Source organism: Lactuca serriola, chromosome 2, assembly GCF_051521515.1.
Source record: "Lactuca serriola cultivar US96UC23 chromosome 2, Lser_US96UC23_V15, whole genome shotgun sequence".
In the NCBI taxonomy this organism is placed as follows: Eukaryota; Viridiplantae; Streptophyta; class Magnoliopsida; order Asterales; family Asteraceae; genus Lactuca; species Lactuca serriola.
This window is the reverse complement of record NC_136409.1, coordinates 221,445,057-221,461,161: the sequence shown is the minus strand read 5'-3', so window position 1 is coordinate 221,461,161 and position 16,105 is coordinate 221,445,057. Positions and strand designations below refer to the sequence as shown.

Below are 16,105 nucleotides of genomic sequence, written 5' to 3'. Positions count from 1 at the left end.
TGAGCACATAGGGTTTTCAACCCACAATAAATAAGTTATTTAATTTCATCAACCAACAATAACCCGATTACCCGTTCCCGTTATCCTCACTTTACGTCCCTAAACACCAATCATAAGGGACCTAGCCTAAGGATCATCATCGGGATGGACACTACTGCTAAGGGGATTCCTCAGTAATAAGTGTCCTTAAGGCAACCATGTGGGGGATGGAGTAAACCGGTGAACACATCGTTCACAAACACCTACAGGTTGCGAGTCTGCTAGCGTTCCACTGGACTATCTAGAAGAGTCCATGGTCATCATCCATACTCCGCTAGATGACATAATCAACAACAACATCGAGGCCTCTCATCATTTTATCACACATCGTCTATTAAATCTACCCATGTTTTACCCCAACATTTTTGTAGATATAAAATATATATACAGTTTTAAATCATTTAAAACATATATAAAATCGTTCATCAGCATAGACAACAAGTATTCAAACAATATGCACACATAGCACGTAGTTTATATTAAATACTTCATATTTATGTGTAAGATGAAAGTAACTATGCACTCACTTGTTAGGGTGGTGACTCGATACTCCGACATCGCTTCGTTATCTCAAAATAATTTTTCCCTTGACCAAACCTAGTATCAATACCATTAGGGTTTAGTCTAACGTTAACTGCGACTAATTAATAGTCTAGCTATTATTACTATTATATAAGCGTTAAATACTACTTATATAACCCATAATAATATCCCAGGTACTTATTATAAGTTCCTAATAACATTACTATAATTAAATAAAAGCTATATTAAAAATAGTGTAGGCGTAGCTCACTTACAACATGTTTTATAGAAAACTGGGCTTCGCTTCTAATATCAAAGTTAACACAAAAGTTGGTGTTTTTTAAACATGCATGTCCAATGCATGTCTTGAAGCCATAATGAGTCAAAATAAGGGGTTTTCCATGGAAATCTCATGCATTGCTCAAAACCCAACTAACAACCTCTTGATCCAAACCAACAATCATGTCAAATGTATCATTGATTCATAAAGTTGCAAACTTTATGAGATCTCATCACTCCAGATCACAAGAACATGAAGATTTACATACAAAACATAAGATCTAGCAAATAGACATGATAAAAATCGAGTATTGGACACTTAAAAAGGTCCAAAAGAGTGCCAAGACAAAGGAAGAGGACTAGATTGCAGGATCTTAACTCACTTATTCTTCTTCTTTCTTCATTTCAAAGCTTTAAAGAACACCAAAAGGGCTCAAAATAAGAGAGGGAGGAGTTTAGGGTTTCTCAGGTCTCAAAAAGGCTGAGGGTGAGCAAACCCTAGCCTCCTTATTCCTTTAAATAGGGAGCAAAACCCGAAAAATAGAGTTTTTCATTTGCTAACTGGAATGTCGTGGCCTACACTGTCGCGTCGTGGCGACTTAAATGAAATATGCGGACTGGACTTGACTTGCCACATCATGGTGCCTCCTACCACGGCGTGGCGAACCTTAAGATGCAAAAATTGAAAAAGAATAAAGTACCTCGGGATCCGGGTGTTACAGAAGTGTCACCGTCTATCGGGATAAGAATCGACTTTATTGTCGGAATTCGATCACCCCTATCCAGTAACGACTGTTCGATTTTAGTAATTTAAGTTTCTTGGTTTTGATTGGATCAAATCGCAAGGTTTTCAAGTACAAGAAGTTAACAACGTTTGCTCAAATGTTTGACAAACCTAAGCAAGAAACTAATGTTGTAACAACGTTAGACAAATTAAATGAGGTACTTTCTTGTGAACTTTGAGAATTTTGACTATTTCTTTGTTTACTGTAGAAATCTATTTGCTTTTTTATCTTGACATCCTCATGTACTCCTTAACGTTGGTTGGAAGCATAAATTTTTGTAAAAATTTTCATATTGCTTTCTGCTGCTACTTTATCTGATGTTTTTACGGGTCGTCTTGCATTTAGTTCATGGTTTTCTACATCCCTTGGATTTGTTTCTTGTATTTACAGTTGAAGGATTTGTATAATCTTACAGGATATGGGCTTTACATGAGATGTTATACTTCATCATGTTTAAAGCTACTTAATTTTAGAAAATAAACATACCTTTTTGCCCATGTTATAGCTAATTGGTATCAGAAGCTAATCCTTCCATAAGGAGAATATCAACTTGTGCTATGTTGTTTTTATGTTTATTCTTACTTTGTTTGATAATAATTTTTCATTTATTGCGCATACGGTAAATGTAACTTCACCAGATCTGTGAATTAGTAACTTGTGATTGAAGATAAATGCTTTTCTTGGTTTGAATGACTGTTGTGTTAAATCATGAAGCGATCCTAATGTTTTCCCCCTTTTCTTATCTTGTACTGAATTCTTGAATTGTAACGCTCGGTTCCCGATATGTATTAAATTCAAAATTTATTCACTTTTATATAGAAACTCGATGAGTTGGAGGCCCCAAACTCGTCGATTAGGAATGGATTTGGACGAGCCTTGGAAAGTCTACTCGACGAGTTGAGAGCCTCAACTCGACAAGTAGGACTGTCAGAGTGAAACCCTAATTTTCAGGGTTTAGCACCCTATTTAAACACCTTAACCTCCAAAGTTTGGCCTCATTTACAGCCTCCATCGTCCCAAACCCTAGACACAAAACCCTAATGCTTTGTATGAGCTTGTGAGATATTTTTGAGTGAATCTTATGTGTTTGAAGCTTGTGAAGGAAGGAGAAGCTTGGGCATTCAAGAAGAAGCTAGTAGATCCTGAGACACCATTTCATTTTCATCATTTTCTGGTAAGCAAGTCTCAAACTTAGTAAATTCTTAGATCTCCTTATTATCATTTTATGGGATTTTTGGTACAAGAAGCATGACCTTTGGGAAATGGATGTCCCAAGTGAGTATATCATCTGATATGGAACCATGGAGGGCTTTCATGGCATAAAGGTGCAAACTTTATGACCACTGAAGCCCCATGTAAGCTATAGGATGCCATTTTGGCCTTTTAAGCTCCAAAAGGTCATGCATGGAGAGAAAGGTGGAAGCTTTACGTATTCATGTAGTGTTTAGGGTCCAGATCTCAGTTTGTATGCATTAGCTTGGAGCATTGATAGCTTGTAGATCAAGATCTAGGTCTTAAGGAGTTAGGGTTTGAGCTAAACCCATTAAGGAAGGCTATTAACGGGTAAAGTTGGAAACTTTACCCTAAAAAAGACATTTTCGGTGTGTAGATGAAGGATAGAGCTTAGATTTGAAGGATATAAGCTTAATCTATTAAGATGGCTTAACAGACTAAGGAACTCGTCGAGTCCATAGAGGAAATCGACGAGTTGGGATGAAGTGTCCCGAGTCTGTAAAGGGATAAACTCGACGAGTTCAAGGGTAGCTCGACGTGTTGACTAGGAGAAGTCTCGATTATGTGGATAGGAGGAACTCGACGAGTTGTGAAATAACTCGACGAGTCGGATCACGATTTCAGGGTTTATGATTCATGGAACTCGACAAGTTGATGGACCAACTCGGCGAGTTGAGTCAACCCAGGATGTTGACTTTGACCAGGTTGTTGACTTTGACTTGGACTTTGACCAAAGTTGACCCTTAAGGGGTTATGAGTATGAAAGAGTAATTAAAGGAGATCTTTTATGTGTAGGAGTTTGTGTGGGGTTGATTCAAAGCCGAGGACAGTTTAGTTACTTCATGACATTTGAGATGAGTTACCTTCCAGTAGAAGTGGGTCGAAGGCACCAATGCCGACCCACTAGTATTTGATTATAGTTGAGATGATTGTCTTTGTGATAATTGTCTAGTCTACCACTATCTGTTATGCTTTATGTGCTAGTATGCTAGTATGTTATGTTATTATGCGATAGTGGTAGGAAGGGTAGGATAGACCCTGTTACCGGTTGAAAGAGATCGAAAGGGAGACCAACACCCATATATGCTAGGCAATATGTGATTTATATGCATATGCTAGGGTATTATGTGGTAGTGGTAGGGGTGAAATAGTCCCCAGTTACCGATTGAAAGAGACTGAAGGGGTAGGGCATTACCCATATATGCTAGGCAGTTATCGGTTGAAAGAGACCGAATGGGTAGGCCATCACCCATATATGATAGGCAGTTACCGATTGAAAGAGACCGAAAGGGAGGCCAACACCCAGATATGCTAGGCATTATGTTATTGTATGGTATTTGGTATAATGAGGGAACTCACTAAGCTTTGTGCTTACAATTTTCAGTTTTGGTTTCAGGTACTTCCTCACTACATTTTCCACACTAGAGATCTTTGGGATTTATACTATGATGATGTTTTATTATGACATGTTTTGACTATCGATACATTGGCTTTTGATATGAGTAATACTATGGTTGTTTTTAGACAAATGGTTTTATAATTGTTTAATTTAAAATGAAATTTTTGGTCTTAAATTTTGGGATGTTACATGAATATTTTTGCAGACACTTGAAATGCTAGAGAAGAAAGAAAAAATGCTTCTGAAGAAAGTTGGTGCAGAGGTTAAACAGGCAAAGGAGTTCACTAGAGCGAAAAACAAAAGGGGTATTAATTAAGATTTAAAATTATTATTCTGTGCACTCTTAATCTCTTATTGTTTGCAAAGTCAATTTATACTAATTATTTTATTTCTCACAATGGAATTATTCAGCTGCAATACAGTGTTTGAAACGAAAAAGACTTTATGAACAACAAATTCAACAACTTGACAATTTTCAATTGTGTATTCATGATCAGGTGCCTTAAAATTTTTGTATCATTAAAACATTAGCAATTTTACTTTATGTTTTATATTTCCACTAACAATTATTTTAAATAATTATATTTGTCCATGGACACCAGATGATAATGCTTGAAGATGCAAAGAATACAACAAAGAAGGAAAAAACATCCCCTTAAGTAAAAAAGAAATACAATTACATATTTTTTTGATTTTTTTGTGATACATGAATATTGATGACATAGACAAGACAATGGATGAGATAAATGAGCAAATAGAGAACATGAAACAAATTCAAGAAGCATTGTCAACACCAATTGGTGCAACATCTCATTTTGACGAGGTAAAGTAAAAGAACTCTTTAAGTTATAAAGAATTATATAATTTTGAAAAAAAAATTGATTGTATAACTACGCAAGATGAGTTGGAGGCTGAACTTGAAGAATTAGAAGGAGTTGAGCTGGAAGAACAACTTCTACAACCTTCCACCACCGCACCTGCAGGTAGACAATCAACACATCGACCTTCCTGCCATAACACAAGAACACAAGCGAGGAAGATAAACTTGTTCATTGCAGGATGAAATGACACTTTAAAGGTTCGCTTCCTCTTTTTTTTTTAGTATAAAAAAACTCGATAAAGTTTATGGTGTATTATTATTCACGCATTTTTAACTCTCAGTTGGAAGAACAACCTAAAAAAAATTGTCAATGTTCATTTGTCTCAGAACTACTTACCGTTCTCGCAACAACCATTGCAAATCTTGAGCCACATCAAATACATACGTATTATGAATCTGGAAGGAATCACATTACTAGAATGGAAAGGACAATTCCACTCTTCCACCAATTACATTACACCAGACACCACCTAAACACCCTTACAGTAGAAATACTATACTCACTTGCTGGAAAACCAAGCTAATTTAGGGCCTAATACCTTACTTTTTGATGTATGCCGTGCGACGAGAACAATTGGGCTTACTATAATAGGCCATCGTCCTGGAATGATATTTGTTTAGTATAACATTCTACTTTCATTTCTTTTATTAACACATTATACTGTATAATTGTATTCAATTTATCCAATTAGAGCGGTATCCAATTGCTTTGTATTTAGATGACATTATACTGTCCTATTTTCGTGACCAACCAAACGTCAACGAAAAAAATCCGACCCGTGCAACACACGGGTCTCATCATTAGTTAGAATGAATTTTAAACTTGTTTATACTTGTAGGAGTGAGTATTTGATAAGATATATTTTTAGCGCTTTCGGTAGCTATTAGCCCATTATTCTATATGAACAAAATAGATTGCCCTTCTTGAAGATGATTAGAATGATTTTTACATACATAACCCTTCTGCCTTCAATATTTTCGATGAACAATTTTTATATGAAGTTTTTGTAAAAGATAATCCATCAAATCCAGTTCTCTTGTAAGAAATGGTTTTTGTCAAACATAAAATGTTTATTTTGTAAGCCATCTTTCATTTTTAGCTTCTTGTAATTTTATATTTTATATGTTTACAACATTTTGATAAATTTACTTAATTTAATAAATATTCAAAATATAACCACTGAAAATATCATCAAGAAGACTAAAATGACACGTTGAACATAAACTCAAATTTTATAATTAACAAAGATTATATTTGGGAAAAAAAAAACTTCATACACTTCGATTTAACAAATATTGGAAAATAAGTTTAACTTTGTGAAGCCAAAAAACATATTTATAGTTGGATTTTTGTTTTTATAAATGATAATATTTTTAACACATAACTCATTATTTTTGTTCTTTTTTACAAATGGTCCCGAAAAAATCTGTTTTATATTTTTAAGAAGATTTAGTTTTTAAAGAAAACAAAATTAGTCAAGTTTCCGTTTATTGTTTGAATGCTTTTTGGAGTTTGTTACACCAGCGCAAAATAGAAATCTCCGCAAACAAACACACAAAAGGCACTTCCTACCGTTTTCTATTCTCTTGTGTTTCCCATTCTCTTTGGTATATGCTCCGGGAATCTCGTCTTATCCCTCCCCCACCCTTTTGAGTTTTGCCCGTAACTAACCCTCTCCCCCAAAAACACACACAGTCACACCCCAAAACACAAAATCTATGGCGCCAGCTACAACAACTTCCTTACTCCACCACAACGGCATCTACTTCACATTCTCGGCGCGTGACTCACACACTGTCTTCTTCAATCCGCACAAGGCTCTCCGTCCACCAAACAAACTTCCTCTCAGTTCACTATCGTCAATACCATCGTCGCCGTTGGGCCGCCGTAGAACGCTTGTATCAACCGTACCGGTAGAGTATGTGCCTCCGGCTCCTGATTTTGAATTCAGTAAAGAACTAGCGCGTCTCCGTACTCTACGTTCCAAGATATCCGCTTGCAAAAATTTGCGAGATAAAATACGTGTGGTTGAATCTGATTCGAAGGTGAAGCGATATTTTAGGAGAGGTCATTATAAAAACGGATTTGCTAGGGTTTTAGAGTCGTTTAATTTGGATGAGTACGAGTTGTTTTTGCTCAAATGCATTGTTGCCGCGGGTCAAGAGCATGTTTTAGGGTCGGGTTATGACGCGGATTCGGATGTTGATGGTGAATTTGGGTCGGCGAGAGGTTCGTTGAAGGCCGCGCTTTATACTTTGGTGGAAATGATCGAAAAATGGGACGGGATTGATGATCGACAGATTAACGAGAAGAAGGTTGATAGTGAAGCATTGAGATCATTACTGAAAACTCTTCGAGATGTTGAAGAGTTCTATGATTGTATTGGTGGGATTATTGGGTTAGTGCTGCTTTTTTCTCCATATTTTTCATAACAGTTATTCTGTTTCATTTTAAAGTCGATGCTTCTCCATATTTTTCAGGGATCACTGTTCATCATGTTTTCTGACCTGACTCTAATTTTTATTTTTTCTGATTGTAGCATTAGTAACATAAGCCGGTGACAAAGCTCTAGGTAGTTTAGTTTAGACGAGACTTCTTTCTGCATACAAACTGAAGTTAACTCGACATCACCACATGTATCATCATCCTAATTTAACTCAAATAAATATGAGTTTGGAAGATACTTAGGAATCTGAAAGTCTGATTTTTGCAAACCGAACTTCTTTTTATGGACATCCCCAATTGTTATTAATATATTATGAGCTTGTAGAGCATATGTTCCATAATTGGTGTTACTTTAAATGCTATCTTTTTATAGACAGGACTTTGGATCAATTCTCTCTGATATACACGTTTAAATAGTCTGAAATAAATATTGATGCCCATATACTCATCATTTGAATTTCTTGCAGATACCAGCTAATGGTTTTAGAGCTTCTTTCTGAGTCTGCACATGCAGAGAAGAATATCAATTTTCAGCACATAAATAACTCTAACTCAATAGGATGCCAACTTTTAGAAATTCATCCTCCTAATGTACTTGATCTTTCTCAAGATACAGAATATGCGGCTCAAGCTGCTTTATGGGGAGTTGAGGTCAGATGAGACTTTGTGCTTTTTTTTTTTTTTTTTTTTTAAATCTTTCATAGATACCAAGAAACAGTATCAGGAGATTTAGTCATTTTAAACTGAATTTAGGGTTTGCCGCACCTGGCAGAGATTTATCCTCTTGGAGGCTCTGCTGACAGGCTTGGACTAGTGGACTCAGTCACAGGCGAATGTCTCCCTGCAGCAATGCTTCCTTATTGTGGTAGGACCTTGTTGGAAGGCCTTATAAGAGATCTTCAGGTAGAATCTCTTTCTATTTTTGTCTTCTTTTAAAGGTGGATTATACTATTTTTACCACTAGTAACATCTGTTCAATAATTACAAGGCTAGGGAGTTCTTATATTACAAATTACATGGGGAGCAATGCATAACTCCTGTTGCAATTATGACAAGTTCAGCCAAGAACAACCATGAACATATCACATTACTGTGTGAAAGATCCAAATGGTTCGGAAGGGGTCGATCAAGTTTCCAACTTTTTGAACAGGTCCTATAAGTAAATCATTGATCGATCTCTTTTCTCATGCTTTTTATGCTTATTTGTCAAAAAAGATGATAATTAGTTTGTTGTTAATTGTGGTTGCCAGCCACTTGTGCCAGCTGTTAGTGCTGAAGATGGCCAGTGGTTAGCAAAGGGACAGTTCTCACCTGTTTGTAAACCTGGTGGCCATGGTGTGATATGGAAGCTTGCTTATGACAATGGTATTTTTCAATGGTTTCGTGATCATAAAAGAAAAGGTGCAACTGTCAGACAAGTCAGGTTTGTGTAATTTAGTTATCCAAATATATATACTTGTTTCTTAAATTTTGTAATCCTGTTATGTTAACACATGCACTTTTGCAGCAATGTTGTAGCTGCTACAGATGTGACCCTCTTGGCATTGGCAGGGATTGGTCTGCATGAAGGGAAGGTGACATTTTTATCTGACCTTTACTTTACATAGTTGGTTGGTCCCTTAAAAAGCTGCTCAAATAATTTTTTATTTATAACTGGTAATTTTTCAGAAGCTTGGTTTTGCATCATGCAAACGCAACTTTGGTGCTACAGAAGGCATAAATGTGCTGGTTGAGAAAGGCAAGCCTGATGGAACATGGACATATGGTGTGTCATGTATTGAGTACACTGAGTTTGACAAATTTGGAATTGCTGATGGATCCCTTTCTTCCAATAGGTACTACATGAACCCTTCTATTAGTTATGATTCTTGTTATACTCTCTGATTAACCATGGTGATTTGTTAAGTTTGCAGACAGAGTTCCCAGCAAATACAAATATTCTTTATCTGGATTTGAATGCTGCAGAGCTTATTGGATCAAGTAAAGATGAGTCTAGTTTACCAGGAATGGTGCTGAATGTGAAGAAAACCATCAACTTCATAGACCACTTTGGAATCCAGCATGGGTATGTTTTCTGCTTACATAATCATTAATCTCTTTTAACCAATAACATCTTTTCTGTTGGCAGTGTTCCAGGTGGGCGTTTGGAATGCACAATGCAGAATATTGCTGATAATCTTACCAATAGTTTTCCCTCTCGCTGCTTTGAAGGTGTAGAAGGTATAATGCAATTTGTTTTGTGTTTAGTAGGTGTTGGATTATGATCATGAATTTTACTCCTTTTTTGCAAGCCTCTTGTGTTCAGTAATAATGCTATTCATGTAACTTAATTGCAGAAAAGCTAGATACCTTCATAGTCTACGATCACCGAAGGAAGGTCACATCATCTGCCAAGAAGAAAAGAAAGCCTGCTGACATGTCCTTGCACCAGGTCCATTTCTCTGTTGTCATTCATTTTACAAAGAATATGAATGAGAATTCTGTTATTATGAGACATTGGATTCTTGTAATTATCTAGTTTAAACTATGTGTTTGCAGACTCCAGATGGTGCACTACTTGACATAATAAGAAATGCATATGATCTTCTTTCATGCTGTGATATTAAGCTCCCTGAGGTATCCTTTTTGCTTTACATTCACAGATACGAGAAACTTATGTGGGTGGTTTCCAGAGTGTGGAGAATGTTGACCAGATAATTTTTGTTGTGCAGATTGAAGGTAATGATAAATATGCTAATTCTGGACCACCATATCTCATCCTTCTTCATCCTGCTCTAGGTCCTCTCTGGGAAGTCACTAGACAAAAGGTAAGCTTTGGTGAAAGAATTGGGGTTGGCTGCCTTTTATTATTTCTAATATATATATATATATATATATATATATATATATATATATATATATATATATATATATATATATATATATATATTTTTTTTTTTTTTTTTTTTTTCTTTTTAACTTTTCTAGTTTCATGGTGGTTCAATTTCTAATGGTTCCGAGTTACAAATTGAGGCTTCCGAATTCTTATGGAGAAACATTGAGGTCAAACATGTTTACCTCTACCCTATTCAGACATACAACTCATAACCATTTTTTTTTTCTCTTTAGTAAACTTGCTCTTTTGATCTCAGCTTGATGGGAGTTTGATAGTCGTGGCCGAAAATGTCATGGGATCTCATATTGACAAAAATCATGAGTCTATACTAGAATATGGCCACAGGTAATATACTTATACTATATGGAGTAAGTAAGAGAATATGATATGCTTGTTCATGTATGTAATGTAGGTGTGCACGATGCAAGTTAGAGAATGTGAAAATATGGAATAAGGGAATAAACTGGAGTTCAGATAAAAATCTATATTGGAAGCATGATGTTGAGCGGTTTGAGTCACTAAACGTCATATTGCATGGAAATGCTGAATTTGAAGCTGTTGATGTTAACATTGAGGTTAGACTTAGATAATTGCTGTTACCCTTTTCTACTCATCTATTCATATCTTCATGATCCAATTTCCCTCCCCCTTTGTCTTCCTTGATGCAGGGAAATCATTTGTTTCAAGTCCCAGATGGCTACAAGATGAGGGTCACATCTGGAACTTCAGGTTCTCTTGAAAGCTTTAATAATTTAAGTTTGTGTGGGATCATCAATAATACATTGCTTCTATATGTCCTGCAACTTACACCTGTGTGTGTAAACATTTGGTTCAGGTCTATCCATAGATTTAAATCCTATTAAAAAGGAATTTATGGATAGTGGAAGCTGGTTCTGGAAGTACATGCTGAATGACGGACATATTCAATTGGAACTGGTGGAGTTAGAGGAGGGATCATGAGATTGTTTACCTTTTGAGAATCATCGTTCACAGAAGAACCTCATCCCTTTCACCTTTCACCTTTCACCTCTGTGTGTGTGGTTGGTTGAACACAAGTTAAACCCCCCCCCCCCCCCCCCCCCCCCCCCCCCCCCCTTCCCTTCAACCCAGTTATCGTTGTAATGTTAGTATATATATATATATATATGTATGCTGTATGAGCCTAGTTTGACCAGTAGGGTCTCATCTCATGTATTATTCTTTTATCTTAATTGTAAATTATTTGTAAAAACTGGTAAATGTATATCACATGAAATACAGTTATTCGAAGTTCCGAGGGTTATTCATATCATATCATGTACACGTAAGATTATTTGCAGGAGATGATTTATGTCTAACTATGAATTAGGAAGGGCAAATAAAAACAAGGCGTGCATTCAAAACAGGTAAAATAACAACTTCATTTATGTCATCTTCATGAATTTACATTTCCATTAATTCAAATCAAACGATCTCTGTATGTGTTTTTTTTTATTCAAAAGGATTCCTATACGACTGTGAGCAGCATCTGTTGAGCAATCTAAGCAAAGCATCTGCCTTTCTCTGAGCCTTCATGGATCCATCAGCAGCCAAGCTTTGAAGAGATGGTATACTCCTTGGATTCATCAGCAATCTTCTAGCGACTTCATCACCACCATCTTTACAAAGCCCCAATAACAGAGTAATGGAATTCTCCTTTCCTTTCGGAGATCCAAACCTTAAAAGATCAATCAAAATCGGAACCAAAACCTTACTCTTTCGTATTTCATCACGTCCCTCACAACACCCCAACAGCAACGAAAGCACCGCAAGCGCGTCATCAGTGATTCCCGCCTTATCATCCATCAACAAATCAATCAAAACAGGTATTGCCCCTGAAACAACCACATTCACTTTATTTACACTGTAAACCGCAAGATTAATCAATGCAGTTGCTGCATCTCTTTTCCCGGTTGTAGTTCCATCTTTCAACAACCCAATCAAATAAGGAATAGCTTTCGGACGACTCCCGATAACCACTTTATAATCATCAATTAGCGATAAGCTAAATATAGCCGCTGCTGCATTTTCTCTTGCCTCCATTGTTTTACCAGAACCCAATACGTCTACTATACTGTCTAACGCTCCTGCCGCCACTATCAACACCTTATTGTTTTCAAATATCGAAAGGTTTAGAAGTGTCGTGACTGCATGCTCTTGAATTCTCGGGTCATGCGACGAAAGTAACGTTACCAGAAAAGGAATCGCTCCCGCCTCTGAAATTAACCTCCGGTTATCCATCCCGGTTTTCGCTAGCAATCTCAACTCATACGCCGCTTGCCTCTGGATATCAACCGAACCCATCGCTAGTTTTCCCACCAAAAATTCCGCTGTCATTTTAACCGCATCCATGGCGGATTTGGTGGCAGAAATATGATCAATTGCCTTTTCAGGTAGTTTCCGCTTCACACTAGGGTTTTTCTCAAAACTATGAGTCGATGAAGTTGCGGGAGCATTTTCATCCACGGGTAAGTTGTTTTCATCACAATATTGGTGAATCAAGCTTTTGAGCGCGTAGTTTGGAATGAGTGCCATGTGGATCAGCCGCTTCCCACTTTTGGGACACGTGTGGTGCCCAGAGTTAATCCACTGTGCAATTGAGACACGGTCGTATGTGTGGCCTGATGCTACAATTACCGGGTCCCGCATTAAATCGAGGGAAATCGGGCAACGGTATTCGTCTGGAATGTTGATCACCATCGATTGAGAAAACGAATAACGTCGACTCTGGGAATTTTTATCCTCCTCTTGGGCTATTGCATGGTCTTGTTTACTGAAAACGATCGATTTCGACAATGAAACAAGCGAAATTAGATTGTTAATGTTGGAAACCACAATGAGTCCACCGGTTCCCGCTTGCTTTTCCGCTTCCGCCTCGAGTTTTGAAATCTCCTCTTCGTAATCGAATGGCGTTTTCAAGCCGATTCGAGTCATAATCACTTTGAGTTTCTCAAAATCAATGACGGCTTTACTCCTGCTTTTACTTTTAGTACTAGCCATCATCACTTGAAGAAGCTCCTCTCTTCTTTGAACCTCTTTAGAATCGGTCATCAAGTCAACTCGTTTGACTTGCCTATGAAGAAGCTCCACTTGCTCCCTTGTGTCTGCGCCTATCTTCAACAAGCTGAGAGGTAAGATATCTAAAGCCCTACTCATTTCTTTTACAATCACATGAAACTGATTCGAAATGCTTTCTGCTCGAACAAGGTTCCATAAACAGCTACCTTGTTCACACGCTTGTATCAATGATTTCACCCTCCGAATAACAGAATAGAGCTCCGTCAAACACAAGATGGAAGAAGGTGGGAGTTGAGTGTTTGTTTCTTGAATCTCTTCGAACAGTGATGAAAGAAGTTTGATCCTTCTTATCATTGTTGAGACGTTTTTGGATTGTGTGATTGGGATTTTCTCTATGGTTGTTACTTCATTTGAGATTTGGATAAGTGATTCTAACAAAGAATCGGTTGGAAGAAAGCCCTGAGAAATCATGAGAGGAGGAGGGAGAGTTACATCCATGCTGGTTTTCTTTTCTTCTTGTGTGATTCATGATCAATGGTTAGAGGGTTTTTGGTTACTTGAATACATATATCTGATTATAAAAATTTGAATTGTTTAAAATAATTTTTGTCTTTCTCTGTTTGTAGTATTCATATAGATGACATGAAGTTGAAGGCAGGAGGAAAAAACAGGAGTCTCGGGCTGCTGCCATCTGGAGACTTTGCAGGCCTTTCTAGTAAATCCTATAATAATTTTATTCCCTCCCAAGTTTTATATTCATAAGAGCCATGTCAAAGCTTTGATTTTTTGCTTTCTTTCAAGCACCTTTCACCCCTTTTTTACTAGTTGGAAATATTAAATTGAATCCTATAGTACTCTTATTCCCTCCCAAATTTAGAGTCATTTTTTAATTCACAAGAGCCATGTCAAAGCTATGATTAGCTGTTTTTTGCTTTCTTTCACGTATCTTTCACCCCCATATTAAGGCATATTCGATGCTTTAGGATTTGTACCCTATACATAAACTGTAGTACAAGCATACACTACAAAGAGATATAGGAACTTGATCTTTCATTTGAGCCCTAACTATTTTTGTTAGCATGAAGACGACATTTAAACTACTTGTTATGATAAAATCTTCAACAAAAGAAGTAGGATATGGTTGATGCCTGATATGCAGTTCAGTATCACCTAATTATTAAGTTTCCATTTTTAGCAAGTGCATGGATATTAGCTGTTGACTTGGTGAATTGGCAGTTTCTTTTTAGATTATTAGCTGTTGAAATCAACATCAGCAAATCTTTCGTAATATGTAATATTCCCGAGATGTATTTTTATTCTAGTCTAATATTCTAACCCGGTTTCGTAAAAATTGTAACATTTAGGTTTACAAAAATATGGTGAATTTTGTTTAATGACAGGAAAAAAAAAGAGATTGTGTATGCTAAAAGCACCAATAATTTGTGAGGATGACAATGGGTTATTAAGTAGGAGGAGGTTGCTTTGTTGAAATTTTCCCAAAAGACTTGGTTTTATTGAGACCTATAAGTGTTGAATAAACAGAGGAAAGGACAAAATAAGAGCCTGATATTGGGCTTGGTAAGACCGATTAGTTTGAAATAATTAGTTGTACACCATTTTATTTTAATTAATTTATGTAGAATTAGAATAGGATGAATGATGAATGATGAGAGGTCCTTGTCATGTATGCATATTATATAGATGGTAAGAACAAGTCTTGTGAAATTATATTTTGGAACAAAAAGATGATAAGCCTTGACCTTGTCATACACATACACATAACACATGTGATGCAGTGGTTCTTTACAGTTAAAAGCCAAGACTTGGGAATTTATAAATTTAGAAGATTTGGTCAAAATTTTCTCAAAACAAAAAAAGGACCAATTGACATTGTGTCTTTGTAAATTATGCATTTTCAGCTTTATTATATGTATAGAGAGAATTAACATGGAGTTAGCATGACCACAATGACCTGGAAATGATTGTGACGATGCTCAAATGCCCAAACCAAACCAAACCAAATAAAAAATAAAAAAATTGTAGGTTGCCCTTAACTTAAGGCTTAAACTAAAAATTTAAAGGAAAAACAGTTGATGTTGTTTGGGTTTCAGGTATGATCAGCCGAATCTCAATAAACACTGAACCAAAACCTCAACAGAAGTAACTATGTTCCATGTGACAGGCTTTGACATCGGTGCTTGTTGGTTGTTTGTTTGTGCATTGAGTCATTCTTCTATCTGTATGAACTGATCAATTGGGTCATCTCTCTTTTCTATTTGGGCTCTTTGCCCATACAAGTTATCTATACATTTTTTATGCAGCTTTCTTTTATGAAGATTTATACATTTTGTCCCATCATCCAAAACGCATTCACAAGGAGGCGGTTCTAACGATAGTCAAACCAAGAAAAGAAATGGTCACTTGGTAATAGTGAATTGGGGTTTTGTCTTTCCTTATCCTCCTTAAAGCCCTTTTGAATTACTCGCTTGATAAACACTCATTGTACATCACTTCATTGTCATCCCTCACGAGCAAACTAGCTTAATAAAATAAAGAATGAAAATAAGTACCTCATTTCCTCATAATACCCTTATTTTTCATTGGAATTAGA

At 36.5% G+C, this 16,105-nt stretch overlaps 2 protein-coding genes and 1 pseudogene across 2 annotated transcripts; 2 read left to right on the top strand and 1 right to left on the bottom strand.

The window, feature by feature from the left end:
• The first annotated feature begins 1,450 nt into the window (after positions 1–1,450).
• Positions 1,451–5,325, top strand: LOC145090102 (vacuolar protein sorting-associated protein 32 homolog 1-like; annotated as a pseudogene).
• Positions 5,326–6,670: 1,345 nt separating this feature from the next.
• UGP3 (UDP-glucose pyrophosphorylase 3) lies at positions 6,671–11,749 on the top strand. The gene is made up of 17 exons (XM_079027004.1): positions 6,671–7,536; positions 8,051–8,234; positions 8,337–8,486; positions 8,572–8,733; positions 8,834–9,006; positions 9,091–9,157; positions 9,252–9,418; positions 9,490–9,648; positions 9,712–9,803; positions 9,920–10,014; positions 10,122–10,199; positions 10,295–10,390; positions 10,551–10,625; positions 10,715–10,803; positions 10,871–11,033; positions 11,127–11,187; positions 11,294–11,749. The coding sequence occupies exons 1-17, from the start codon at positions 6,857–6,859 to the stop codon at positions 11,416–11,418; spliced, it is 2,616 nt and encodes an 871-aa protein (XP_078883130.1). The 5' UTR covers positions 6,671–6,856; the 3' UTR covers positions 11,419–11,749.
• An 85-nt stretch (positions 11,750–11,834) lies between these two features.
• LOC145088631 (U-box domain-containing protein 1-like) lies at positions 11,835–14,055 on the bottom strand. Its single transcript, XM_079027005.1, has one exon. The coding sequence runs from the start codon at positions 13,990–13,992 to the stop codon at positions 11,929–11,931; it is 2,064 nt and encodes a 687-aa protein (XP_078883131.1). The 5' UTR covers positions 13,993–14,055; the 3' UTR covers positions 11,835–11,928.
• Between the last annotated feature and the right edge of the window lie 2,050 nt (positions 14,056–16,105).

Coding starts and splice junctions, on each gene's coding strand:
- UGP3 (XM_079027004.1), top strand. CDS start 6,857: ATGGCGCCAGCTACAACAACTTCCTTACTCCACCACAACGGCATCTAC. Junction 10,200..10,294: donor GTGATATTAAGCTCCCTGAG/GTATCCTTTTTG, acceptor TTTGTTGTGCAG/ATTGAAGGTAATGATAAATA. Junction 10,626..10,714: donor TCTTATGGAGAAACATTGAG/GTCAAACATGTT, acceptor TTTTGATCTCAG/CTTGATGGGAGTTTGATAGT.
- LOC145088631 (XM_079027005.1), bottom strand. CDS start 13,992: ATGGATGTAACTCTCCCTCCTCCTCTCATGATTTCTCAGGGCTTTCTT.